The following is a 13226-nucleotide window of genomic DNA, read 5'->3' as shown; positions in this document are numbered from 1 at the left end:
CTGAACCTGGAGCCCCCACAGGGGCTTGGCATGCTTGGTTGAAACATTTCAAACCAAATTCAGGGTCCAGGGAAAATGCCCCTCTCACTCCCATCTCTTCTCTAGATCTAAACAGGCCCATCTGAGAACTCCAGACCCCGAAAGGCCCCAGATGTCAGGATTTAGTGGCCCCCCCTTCTCCCCACAACCCAAGAATGTGAAATACCAGCAAACAAAAGTCTCATCCAAATTAGGAAGCGAGTGGCTCTGTCCGCCCAGGAGTGTGTGCCGTAGGGGCTGTTTGGGGTTTTTGGCTTCCCCCCACAGATCCTTTCAAACCCACATTGTTATCAAGACTTAAGTTGTTTTGACCCCAAACCTCAGTCCTATGCCATCCTGTCACTGTACACCCTTCTCCAAACCTAAAATGCTGCTGCAAAAGCAGCTCTCAGCTCAGAGACCGCAGTGAGCCCCAGCCCCCAGGTTCCCTCACGCCTGCGAACAGAGCCCTCTCCATGTCAGAGCTGTGCAGCACTAGCTCAGGCCCAAGGTTTGCTCTGAGGAACCGTGGCTGGGGCTGCCATGAAGCGCCTCTGCCAGACAGATGCCGAGACCCGGGCGGGTGCCAGAGGATCAGATGCCCACCTCTCACCGCCCAGTGATGGAGTGTGTGCCCAAGGGCCCTGAGCAGAACAGCCCTCCGTCAGGGAGGGGGCACAGAGGCTGGGCATTCCAGCCCAACTCTGGGCTGTGAGTGGCAGTTAACAAACCAAAGCCTCCAGGAGCCCCCAGTGGCCCTGATGGAGCCCCCTTCTTCCCGGCCCTCGCCCTGTTACCTTCTTGGGAGAGGATGATGAACTTGGTGGTCTTGAGTGTCTTTCCATTGAGCATCCAGGTGATGGTGGCTGGAGGGTCAGACGACACCTGACACTGGAGTAGCAGCTTCTCACCCTCTGTCACATGGACATCTTGCAGCTTCTCCTTGAAGGCTGGGGCTGTCCCTTGGTTCTCTGATCTTTTTTCATTATCTGTGGCTCCTGCCTGTGCCCTCTTGCAGTTCACGTCATTCTTAACCTCCTTCTTGAGTTCTTCCTTCCCAGCTGGTTTTAGGATCTCAGCAGGCTTGGCATTACCTATGGGTTTTGGGGTCTCAGCAGGCTTGGCGTTGCCCACAGGTTTCAGAGGTTCAGCAGGCTTGGCGTTGCTTATGGGTTTCAGCGTCTCAGCAGGCTTGGCGTTGCCCAGGGGTTTCAGGGTCTCAGCAGGCTTGGCATTGCCCATGGGTTTCGGGGTCTCAGCAAGCTTGGCATTGCCTATGGGTTTTAGCGTCTCAGCAGGCTTGGCGTTGCCCATGGGTTTCAGGGTCTCAGCAGGTTTGGCGTTGCCTATGGGTTTCAGCGTCTCAGCAGGCCTGATGTTGCCCACAGGTTTTAGAGTCTCAGCAGGCTTGGCATTGCCCAAAGGTTTCAGGGACCCTAAAGGCTGGGCATTGCTCACAGCCTTGGGACTTTCTGCTGCCTTGGCATTCAAGGCCTCAGCGTTGTTGCTACCATTCTCGGCTGGTAATTTTTTCTTGCTACCTAACACGGAGCGGAAATCTGGGGTGGCGGGTTTGGGAAGAGGTGCCTTCTCAGGCACCGGGGTCTTAGGAGTCCCCTTTTTGGCCAGGACCGAGCGGAAGTCGACCTGCTGAGGGCTATGCACCTTCCTCTCTTCCTCTGACACAGTCTTTGGCTTCACTTGCCGCTGCAGGTTGGCGCGGAAATCCATCTGCTCCGCTGGGATCTCCTTCAGGTCTTCTTCTGACACGGTCTTGGTACTCACCTTCTTCCCCAGGAGGTCACGGAAGTCCAGCTGTTCCACCTGCTGCTGGCGGATGGCCTCCTCAGTATGTTGCCGGGTCTCCACGCGCCTCTTCAGCACCCCCCGCACGTCCTCGCCGTCGTCCTCCTCCTCTGGCCAACCCTGTCCTCTCGCTGGCCGGCCAGGCCTCAGGGTCCCATAGCAGTCACCGCCACCACCATCAGCGCCGGCTCCCTGGCTGCAGAGGCCCTCGCAGCTGGCAGGCTCCCTCCCCCTGCAACCAGTGAAGGGAAAAAGGAGAGTAGCAAGAGGAAAAGGGGCCGGGTAAGAAAGAAACGTCAGGGGAGAGCAAATCCCTGAGGGAGGGAGGGTAGAGGGGAGGGGGAAGGGGAGGCTGGGGCTGACCGGGCTGTGTTTATAGAAGGGAACATTGGTGAGAGGCTCTTGCTTGCTTACTTGGTTTGTTACATCGGTAATGACTTCAGTAGCCTTATAAGGGTGTGTGCAAAAAAAAAATAATAATTCACCCCCCTCTCCTCCCCAGCTCTCCCTCCCTCATCCCCCTTCCAATCTCCCTCTCTTGGCTCAGCAGCCTCAGCTGGAGGATACAAATAATCTGGGGCCGCTGGGCTGGGCCTGCAGGGGCCAGGAGGAGAGTGGGTGGGTGGTGGCCTGGGGCCCGGCCACGCACCTCCTGGGGGCACTCACCGCAGGGGGGCTCCGGTGGGGCTGCTCTGTAGCATCAGTGACACCTGGCAACTGCATTCGCCAACCCGGTTCCTGAAGAATTTGAGAGATCAATACAGCTCGGGAGGCTCTCTGAGCCAAGGGCCTGCTTGGTCTAGGGCTGTGAGGAAGGCAGGGCAAGCAGGAACTTGGCCGCCAGAGGCTGGCTGGCTGGCTGGCTCCAGGGAAGAGGGGGCTACGGGCTTAGCGGTGACCCTGAACACCCACACAAGACCTAGATTTAGGGCAGGCCCTAAATCTGCCCCACTTTGGTCTCCCTTTTTATCCTCAGCTTTTGTATGAAAAGGGGAGGGGGAAATCTTCAGCACAACAGCTTGGACAGACATCCAGAAGTAGGAATACTTTTCTCTAAGTACGTTACAAAAACAACTCAATCACTCAGTCTAAATACAATCACTCCGCACTGAAGTCCAAGCCCCCCAGGGTGTGATGGAGCTGCTCCATGGAGCCTGCACAGCCCTGGGCGTGACCCTGAGTCTGGCTCCGCACACCTTCAATACAGGGGTGGTTGCGTCCTCTCTGCACGGCCCCGATCCGCCCCCCCCGCCCCCCAGCTGCCACCTCCCCCTCTCCTTCCTGTTCACCAAATCAAAAACACCTTCCAATCCCCACCCATCAGCTACTGCCCTCAGATCAGAACTTCCTGGATTAAAAATCAAACAGGTGTCTTCCTGCATGGGTGACTCCTTCTCTCCTTTCTTCAGGTGGGGAGAGCTCTGGACTCTTCAACCCACTGTTAAAACGTTAATAAAACGTCAGTGTCCCAGCGGTGCGTGGCCAGCTGAGGCCCCCTGTGCCCGGGGAGGGGAGGGGGCTGTAGGGGCCTTGGGCAGCGGGACTCTGAGCCCGCACGGCTGCCCTCTGCCCTCTGCCGGCGGTTCTGAGCAGCCAAGGCTGCTGGGGGGGCGGGGGGGGGGTCAGGGCCGTGCTCAGTACAGGGACGGGTGAGGGCAGGGCTGAGAGCCACGGGGACTCTTGCTCCGCCTTCCACTCACCTGTGCCTACAGCACCCCACTGAGGTACGCAGCACTATTGGGCCCACCGTAAAGGTAAGGAAGGCGTCAGGAGGTCAGGAGTTCGTCTGGGGCAGCGCGGGGCTCCCAGGCCTCCCCCTCATCGCCCCACAAGGCCATCTTACCAGCACTTCAGGGCCTACGTGTGCCCAGGTCCTCCCCCAGATGCACCAAGCTCTGCGACGGGTCCCTCGCAGGACCCATCTCCCCTCACCTCACGACTTCTCTGTGAAGCCAGCACCGTTGTTATCAGGAACATAAGGCTCATAAAGGTTAAACAACTCGCCTTCACTCGCAGAGGCAACCGGCAGAAAAAGGGGCTGGCACCCAGGCCTACCTGAATCGGGACCCTAACCTTCCCGACCTGCCCTGCCCTGCTCGTCAGTACCAATCTACCGTGGGGTGTGTGTGTGTGTGTGTGTGTGCAGGTCTCTGTGTGAATGCAGATCGACCACACGCATGGATACACACACATGCGGGACCTTACCTGGCGGGCATCTGCATCTGCAGGTCCAGATACAAGTGCACAAGCACGGCCACCCCCACGTGGACAGACACCCGAGCACGTGTTCACGCAGCCCTGCTGACGTATGTGGGCGTCCGCCTTGCTTGCCTGGCTGCCCTCCCGGTGCAGGGCCGGGTCCGCATCAGACACTGGCGGTCCATGGCTTGGTAGGTGGTTTGCAGGGGGGCTGGGGGGTGCTGCTCACTCCCAGGCACGGAGACCCGTTTGAAACAAGGAGAGGTTGCTCTGTGCTGTCCTCCAACCCTCCTGCCATCTGTTGGGGTCCCCTCCTGGCCGCCTCGGTCAAGGTGCAGGCTCTCAGGGGGCAGAGACTGAAGGCTCAGGGAGCCTGGTGTCTCGGCAGTTTAAGCGCCGTGGGTGTCCCTTTGCTCAACGAGCAGCAGTCAGGTGTCTCCTTAGCGCCCGGCCCTGGAAGGTTAAGAGCCCCTCGGGACATCCCAAGCGCTCAGCACAGAGGGCTCACGGGGCTTTGGGTCAACTTGCAGAATAAACACGGAAGGTCATTTGCAGGTGAGGCCCAGCTCCCTGGCACCCTACTTATGTCAGACTGCTGGCCAGTATCAGGCCATTCTTTCCTCGCTATTCTTTCCAGCACAGGGTGACGAGCAGGAGGGCAGGAGGCCAGGAGGCCAAGGGCTGTGTTTTCCCAGTAGTGCTTTCCAACATTGCCTCAGCTGAGTTTCCTCCTGCTACAGGTACAACACAGCTCAGGTGCAAAAATCAGGAGCAGACACTGACCAGACGGCCATGCTTTACCCCAACCAAACCCTTCAGAGGCTTTAAATGGTGAGGCGCCCCGTCCCCTGAGCTGGAGTAAGCTCTAGCTCCCCGTGGGGAAGCAGGTAGGGGACTCTGCTGTCTTCCATCACCTGCCCTAAAGGAGGGAGCACAGGTGGCTTGCTGTTTGACCCATCCCCAGGCCTCAACCTGCGGCACCTAGGGAAGTCTGAGGGGCAGAGGTGGAGAACTTGGGATACCGTGGTGGGCCCAGTAACTGGATCATCCCTCGGGGTGATCTGGGGGGTCATCAATTCTGCTGCCATAAACTTAAACCTCTGTTGGGCCTTTAGGGCAGATCATGAGTTCATTGAGAGCCTACAAAGGTCAGAAAGGCTTGGACTTTGGACCCACACACCAGATCATCTAACCCGCCAGCCCGCCTCGAGGCCATCGGTATCTGTATCTACATCCTCGGTTACAAAGCAAGGCCTGGGGCTGAGGATGAGGCCCCACACCCAGCCCAGGTGCTGCCAAAGAGGCCTGGACTATGACCCCATAGGCTGCACCTTTTACAAACTAACAAAACTCTCTGCTCCCACCTCCCAAGCCCTGAATAAGAAGCCCACTCTGGTTACAAAGCTTCAGAGTCTGTCCCACTCTGAATCTCCCTCCTCTGGAATGGGTTTTCACACGCAAAATTAGTTTAAAGAACTAATTTCCTGGCAAGTCCCAAACTTTCAAATATTTTAGCTGGAATTTTGAACTGACTTTCTGATGACATTTCCTTTTAGACCAGGAGACAAGAGCTAGGGCATCCAGCTGCACCTACCCACAGCCGTAGCAGGGACAGACGGGACCTGCTGCACCACCCACCCCCCCTTCCTCCCAGCTACCCCAGCTCCCTCCTTGAAAGGCATTCTGTGCTGAGTCTAGGTCTGATTTCTGTCAGGAGGGGAACGGGGCCCCTGGCAGACCTGGCACGTCCTCCCCAGGAGAACTTTCCACTGACTTGCTCCTCGGCTGGGGACAAAGCCAAGGCCAGGGCACCAGCTACCCAAAGGAATGAAAAGGCTGGACTTTGGAGAGGGGTCAGGGACGAGAGCTGCGTGGATGGGGAGGCCAGCGCAACCTCCCGGATTCCCCGAGTTCCCACGCACTTGGGAGAAACACGGAATGGGAGAGAAGCCGATAAAAAGACAGAGATGAGGGTTCCAATCTGGGCTCTGCTACTTGCTTTTGGGTGGTCATGAGCAAATCCGTGACCCGAGACCTCAGTTTCCCCTGTTATTGAACGATGAGTCGTCTTGATAACTTCTGAAGTCCCTTCCAGCTGGGACAGTGTAAGTTTTATGACTGTCCCCAGCTGGGCCCAGACAGTCTGCCTGCCGACGTCCACTCCGGCCTGGCCGACTTCCCACAGCCCTTGCCTTGCTCTTCCCTACCCTCTCCTGCTTGGCCTCTTCAACGTGCCCCCAACGGCCAAGGCTTTACTCATTTGCTAAACCCTATTGTCCTCGACATCACACATGGAGCATAATTATCCCTTTTGGGTGTTTGGCTCGATGACTGTGAGGACTGTCCCCCAGCACTACTCCTTCCAGGCAGACAGGCTCTCGTCTCCCGTGTCATCAGTTTCTATTATTTGTACTGGCCTAGGGGAGGAAGAGTGTATCTTGTATCTAGGCTGGAGGCAGATTTGCCTTCCTGATAATACCTGGTTTGGATGTAAGGCAAAGGCTGCTGGCGTGTTCTGTGCATACTGCTGATGGTAGCGGAGGACCAGCCAGCCCACAGACCATCGCCACAGCCGACTACAGACATGGCATTAGCTCAGCTGAGATCTGCTAAGCCTCACTCAGCCAAGCAGAACTTCCCAACAAATCTCAAGAAATAACAAATGGCCCTTTTTTTTTTTTTAATATATATAAAGCCACTAAGTATTTGAGCTGTTTGTTATGCAGCAAAACATAACTGGTATATGCATAAAGCACTTGGCCAGAAAGGACCCAAGCGGTGGGGCACGCACTGGGGTTTGTTATTATTATAGGAACAGTGCTCAGTCATGGCAGTGGCTCTGGCATGTAGCTCAGAGCCTTGAACATGATGTGCTCAGTACAGGGAAATGATTTATCCAGGAGAGCAAGCCCCTTGCAAAGTGCCCAGGCACCTGAGCCAGGACAGCTCGAAACATCTTTGGCACGTGACACACTCTCCTGTTAGCGGGTTGCAGACAACTGCTCTCCTTCAGTGCTTACATCAACCCTAGGGGCTGGTGTCCTGTCTCCATCAACCCAGGGCTGGCCATAGAACTCTAAGACTAAGACTTAGAGCATTTTAAAGGTAGAAGAACATTTCTGGATCACTTTCATTTAACAAACACTCGATGCTGACTCCGGGCAGGCACCGTTCCAGGTACTGGAAACGAAGCAGTGTGCCTTCCCAGAGCTCACCTTTCCACATTACCTAGGAAAACCATAAACAGGAGGAAAAGAAAAAAAAAAAAAAGGAACGGGTGTAGTTAACCTTCTGCAGTGGTTTTAAATGTCTACAAATTCTTTGACACTTCTCTCTCCAAGAGATGGATCCTAATTGGCCTTAGTGACTTACTTCCAACAAACAGAATGTAGCAGAAGTAATAGCGTGTGACCTCCAGGGTAGATCACAAAAGACATTAGGTCTGTGGAAGCCAGCTGCCATGTCACGAAGACACTCAAGCAGCTCTAGGGAGACGTCCGCGTGGCAAGGAGCTGAGGCTTCCAGTCAACAGCCCTGTGAGTGAACCATCTTAGAAGTGGATCCTCCAGCCCCAGCCAAGCCTTCAGAGGCTACAGTCCCTGCCAACATCCTCACTGTAAAAATCATTCGGCAAAGCTGCATCATATTCCCAACCCAAAGAAACTGTGAGATGGCAACTGCTGTTCTAAGCTGCTCAGTTTTGGGGACATTTGTTACACAGCAATAGGTAACTAATACATTCCCTCGATCTTGCTGCTTTTCCAATTTTTTAAAAAGATTTTATTCATTTACTCATGAGACACACACACACACACACACACAGAGAGAGAGAGAGAGAGAGAGAGGCAGAGACACAGGCAGAGGGGGAAGCAGGCTCCCTGTGGTGAGCCTGATGCGGGACTCGATCCCAGGACCCTGGGATTACTACCTGAGTCAAAGGCAGATGCTTAACCACTGAGCCACCCAGGTGCCCCTGCTTTTCCAATTTTAATCCATTCTTCCCTCCTTCATGTTCTCCACACACCAAACAACAGGGGCACAAAAGCCAGGATGTAATAAGACAGAGGACTCTGGGGAACCGAGCTCAGGAGCTCAATGAACACCTTTGCATTTAAGCAGGAGAGACAAAAGCTCGTTGGCAGCACCAAGCCTGCCCTTTCTTTACCTTGAAGCCCAGCTGCACGTTATTTTGTGTTTCCGCTGGCTTCCTAGTCCCTGGTGGGAATTTTGACAGGTGGTAGGAATTTGTGGGGTAGTGGGTGAAAGGAGGTCAGCAGGACACGCAGACTCACTTGAGCTGGATCTCGTACTGGCCGGCGTGCCAGGGCTGCACATTCTTTAGAACCAGGGTGAACACGTCCTCGTTCTGTAGCACCTCGAAGTGGCCGGAGTCTTTGGAGAGGGCTTTGCCATCTCGCAGCCAGTGCACAGTGGGGAAGGGGTCCCCAGCGATGGCACAGGAGATGAGGACAGTCTGGCCCAGGGAGGCAGTCAGTGAGCGGGGCTTGCTGATGAACCAGGGCTGGGTGCCATCCTGGGGCTCTGGAAGTCGGCAGAGGGTTGGGTTAGAGGAAGGCCTTTCAGCAGACAGGGTCCACTAAGCTCTCCATGGTGGTAAGGGTCAAAGACTACAAGTTACCCAAATAACAGCTTGTCCAGAAATCACGTTTACTGGAATATGCAGTTACAGCACATCCTTCCCAAGGCGAATCTGTCTGGGTTATATTCTCTGAGGATAATATCGACATGAATGTGTACACCCAAAGTAGGGACAGGTAGCCCGGAAGGTCCAGGCGCACTGGGCCAGGTGCTAGAGATCTACAATGAGATGAGTATAATTGAGAGCTGTCGCTTGCTTTATGTGTCCTGACCTGGTCTCTCTTCTTAAATATAGGTTCTCTAAAGGCGAGGACCCTAACAGGCTCACCTCAAAAGTGATCACTGTGTCAAAGTAATATCGTGTGTTAACCAGGTTTCAATAAAGGGGGGGGGAAAAAGCTGTCACTGCCTAATTATCAAGTGCATTATAAGGTTTCTCTCCCAGCACTCTATGCAGCTTGTCACCAATGACCCAGACAAGGCAGGGACTTTGGAAGGCAGGGAATGGTGCCTCCACTCAGCCAGAGCCTGAAACGGAGGTGGGAAGCTGGCCTCTGGGGCTGGAATGGGACCAAGGGAGCACAGGGACCGTGGGGGAAACGAAGGAAGCTCAGGTGCTTTCCTCACCTCCAAACTGCTTCTGGGGAGACTGCTCTAGCAGCATGTTATTTCTTGCCCCCGCCAGTCCCTACCCCGGTCGGCCCGGTGGCGGCCTCACCTTGCACCATCAGTACCGCCTGGGTGCGGACCTCTCCAGCGCTGTTCCAGGCTTCGCAGGTGTAAGTGCCTGTGTCCTCTGGGAACACTTCCTGGATACAAAGGCTGTGCTGAGTGCCTCTCTGTTCAAAGTGGAAGTCCTCTGACTCCTGGATCTCATTCCCGTTGTGAAGCCAGATGACCTCGGGGGGCGGATTCCCTGGTTGGGGAGACAGGGCGTGCAGACTGGTCAGGGAGCTGCTTTCCTGGGTCACGTGGCAACTTTGCCCACTGCACCAAATACTAACTTTCCTATGTCTCAGTTTCCCCATCCACAAAACCTTCTAATCACATCTTCCCAGGTTTGTTGGGAGGATTGAATAAATCAATACAGTCCCCCGGAGCAGCCCACTAGAACAGCAGATGAGAGGGCCGCCTGGGTGGCTCAGTCGGTGAAGTGTCTGACTCTTGATTTCAGCTCAGGTCATGAGATTGAGCCCCACACTGGGCTCCACGCTCAACACGGGTCTGTTTGGAACTCTCTCCCTCTCTCTCTCCAAAAATAGATAAATAAAATCTTTAGCAGATTAGAATAGCATCTGGCATGTGGAAAGTGCTCAATGAATATTCATTGTAATTATTTAACAACAGATTTGCAGAAACTAGAAAAGATCGAAGCAAAAAAAAAATCAGAATTCAAACTACTTGGTAACCCTGGGCGGCGGGGGGGGGGGGGGGGGGGGGCAGTGTTGAAGCCACACACGTGGCTCCCTGGGTGTGAAGCGAATGCATTTCCTGCTCTGCGCCGCCCCACACGCAGTGCATGCATCCCCAGGCAATGCCATGGTGGCTTTGCAGTAACTCCTCTGTCGATTTTCACCAGAAGGAAAAATCAGCATTTCATTTTGCTACCATACAAAGGCTGGGTCTGAGGGTGGAGATGGGCACGAGCTCGCGTAGTTTCCAAACCCAGCTCAGGGTGGATAGCATTTCCAGGTCTTACTGGCCGACTTTCCTGGGTAGATTCTCGAGCAGTTTGGTGGGGCATAAAACAATGGCCATCCATGAGGGTCTGTCCCTGCAGCAGCACTGTGCTCTGCCCCCCGAGGAGCAAGGCCCCGGGAGCGGTTGCCGAGGGAGGCTGTGCGGTGTCAGGCTCTCTCAAGGAGAGAGAGTGGGTCTGTCCTGCTGGGTTAGCCAGCAGCGGTGTGGAGGCCAGGAGGGAGCAGAGAGCCTCTGATCTGGGGGCAGGTGCATGGTGATCCCTGAAAGGGGGATCCCATCGGCTCTCCCACAGCTCATCTTTATTACTTCTGCAGCTCAAGAAGAACTAAAACCCAGGAGAGTGGCCTCCGGGCTGTCAGGGGAACGGACAGTGGTCAGCAATGAACTGGAGGTTCTGGATATGCTTGGGCACAAGCCCATCGAGCAAGTCTGTGCCAGCAGAGGGCCTGAACTTCCCTCCCCGGCCGCTAGGAGCTGTGACAGCTCACACTGGGCTGCTGGTCGCAAGCTCTTGTCACCCTGCCCTGGTTTTAGGAGGACCTCTTTCTATCTTCTCACCTTAATCTTAATAGAGCAACAGAGTCTCTTCCAAGGACGGGCAGTTCTCACATCAGCTGGTTTTGCACCAGTGTTCACAACCTTCCAGCTACACAGGCCCCGCTGTGTTTCCCCACCAGTCCCCAGCCCTCTAGCTGTGGGCATCTTCTTCCTCTGGACCACCATGAATTGACCTTAGCTCCAGAGAATCCTGCCCAGGGGAAGCAGAAAGGAGGGAGCAGCAGGCTCCACTTCTTTGGGTCCACGGACTGTCCCGTGCAGACTTTCTGGTGGGTCGATGATCTGAGTGGGATATGGGGGTGCAACGCCCACACTGCAACCATGCCCATTTTTACATATACCCCAAGGAGAGATGCAGACACAGACCTGACACCTGGACTGTCATGGTGACCTGGCTTCCGTCCATGACTTTGAGGTCAGAGAGGCCCTGCAGGAAGAGGGGTGCGACGGGCTTGCCGGGAGCTGTGCGCATTAGATACCCACTCTTCCTGTCGCTCTTCTTTTCTGGGTGGCAGACAACAGAATGTGGGGTGAATAGTCGTTTATTCATTCGACAAACACAGACTAAATGACTGCTCGGCACACTACTATGTTGAGGCTCAGGCTCAGGCTCTGGCCAGAGACCAGCTGCTGACAGGTGAGGCGTGTGGGGAGGTGCCAGACATCGCCAGGAGCGAGGCGAGCCCGTTTCTCTGCTTGGCATGCCAGTGCTCCTGCCTGGGAGCAGGGAAAGGTGGGGCCTCTGCAGGGCCAAACCCAATGTAGGCTCTGGTTCTTCAGGAGAACTTCAATGCCTGGCATCTTAGGAGATTTTGGGTTTTGTTTTGTTTTTTCTTTAAGTTCACCTACCTTTTTTCAATTAGTGGTCCGCTCACATGGCACAAAATTTTAAAAGCACCAAAAAGTATTTATATAGTCTTCCTTCCACCCCTGACCTCTGGCCATCAGGGCACCTCTCCCCAGAGGCCATCAATATTCAGTTTCTTGTTCATCTTGCCATCGATGGTCTATGTACATAACACACACACAAGCAGATAGGTGTACTCTTGCGTTTTCTTCTCTTAAAGAAATGATAGCACACTACACACACTGACTGATGGCTTAGTTTTTCATTTAATTTTTCATTTAACAATATGCCTCGCTGCCTCTCATAAAACAGAAGTGAAGAGCTTCCTTGTCACCTTCTATGGCTGTGTGATGCTCTATCGCCATCCCATGAGATCTTAAGCACCTCAAGGAAGCCAAAGCCACTACACTTATGAGAGTGACTCGAATGGAAGAGACCAGCCATCCCAAGCCCTGGGGTTGGCGAGATGCGGAGCGCCGGGACCCCTCACACACCGCCGCACCATGCTTGCTTACAGACCCTTGTGAAAACAGCTTGGCAGTCTCTTAAAAAGTTAAACATGCATTTACCATACGAGTCATTCTACCCCTGGGTATTTACACAGGAGAAATGAAAGCACATAACCAGACAAAGACTTGTAGGCAAACATTCATAGCAGCCTTATTCCTAACGATCCCAAACTGGAAACAACCCAAATGGCCATCAACAAGTGAGTGGATAAAAAGACTGTGCTATATTTATGCAATGGGATCCTGCTCAGCAATAAAAAGAAACAGACTAACGAGACACAACAACAGACAAACCTCACAAAAATGGCACTGAATAAAAGAAGCCAAAGAAAGAGTACATACTGGATGATTCCATTTATATAAAATTTCAGAAAAGGCAAATTAGAGGGATAGCAAGCAGATCCGTGGTTGCCTGGGGCTTACGGGGAAGGACTGTGAAGGGACATAAGGAAGCATTTGGAGTTGATGAAGATGTTCATTTCTTAAAATTGGGCGAAGTTTTCAAATTAAACACCATGAATATATGTACATCAATATTATCTTTAAAAAAAAAAACTGGGGAAAGAAAGTCTCCGAGGGAGGGAAGAAGTACACCAGCTAGTCAAAGACAAAACTAGAACAACTCTCTGGGTTCAGGGCTGGCCCCCTCACCCCCGTTTCAGTTCTCCAGGGAGATGGGGTCACAAACAGGCTGATATTCTTGGGCTGCTCCCCAAGCTGGGCTCTGACCTGCCTCCTGTGAGCTGGGGGGGAAGGGGCAGCAAAGTGGCTGAGCCAGTGTCAGTGTCCACGCAGGACAGCCCTGGTGCAGGAGGAGCTCGTGGCTGCCCAGTCTCTGATCCTGCCCTTTACCCTGTGAGCCAGGCGGCTTTGGCCTTCTTCAATCATTCTGTAGCCTTTTCATTTTGTGTTTTGGCAGAAGCAGGGGTAGGGAGGGAGAGGGCTATGATATCTGTGACTTAAACTCTAAGTTTTGGGGAAAGGGACTC

The 13226-nt window shown here is 54.0% G+C and overlaps 1 protein-coding gene across 5 annotated transcripts in view; it reads right to left on the bottom strand.

Moving 5' to 3' along the window:
• Nucleotides 1–13226, bottom strand: part of MYLK (myosin light chain kinase) — a 203415-nt gene that overhangs the window by 80234 nt on the left and 109955 nt on the right. For 3 of the 5 annotated variants that reach the window (XM_077884311.1, XM_077884310.1, XM_077884309.1), the window contains 5 exons: nt 11248–11385; nt 9341–9538; nt 8316–8565; nt 2491–2562; nt 816–2056 (listed from right to left, as the gene is read on the bottom strand). In XM_077884311.1, the coding sequence (XP_077740437.1) occupies nt 816–2056; nt 2491–2562; nt 8316–8565; nt 9341–9538; nt 11248–11385 (1899 nt within the window). Of the gene's footprint in view, nt 1–815; nt 2057–2490; nt 2563–3113; nt 3161–4029; nt 4062–8315; nt 8566–9340; nt 9539–11247; nt 11386–13226 lie in introns of those variants that run through there. The other 2 variants (XM_077884313.1, XM_077884312.1) reach the window with 2 other exon arrangements.

This window comes from Canis aureus, chromosome 35 (assembly GCF_053574225.1).
Source record: "Canis aureus isolate CA01 chromosome 35, VMU_Caureus_v.1.0, whole genome shotgun sequence".
Taxonomy (NCBI): domain Eukaryota; kingdom Metazoa; phylum Chordata; class Mammalia; order Carnivora; family Canidae; genus Canis; species Canis aureus.
The sequence above is the reverse complement of the archived record's forward strand: the minus strand, read 5'-3'. Positions and strand labels throughout refer to the sequence as shown.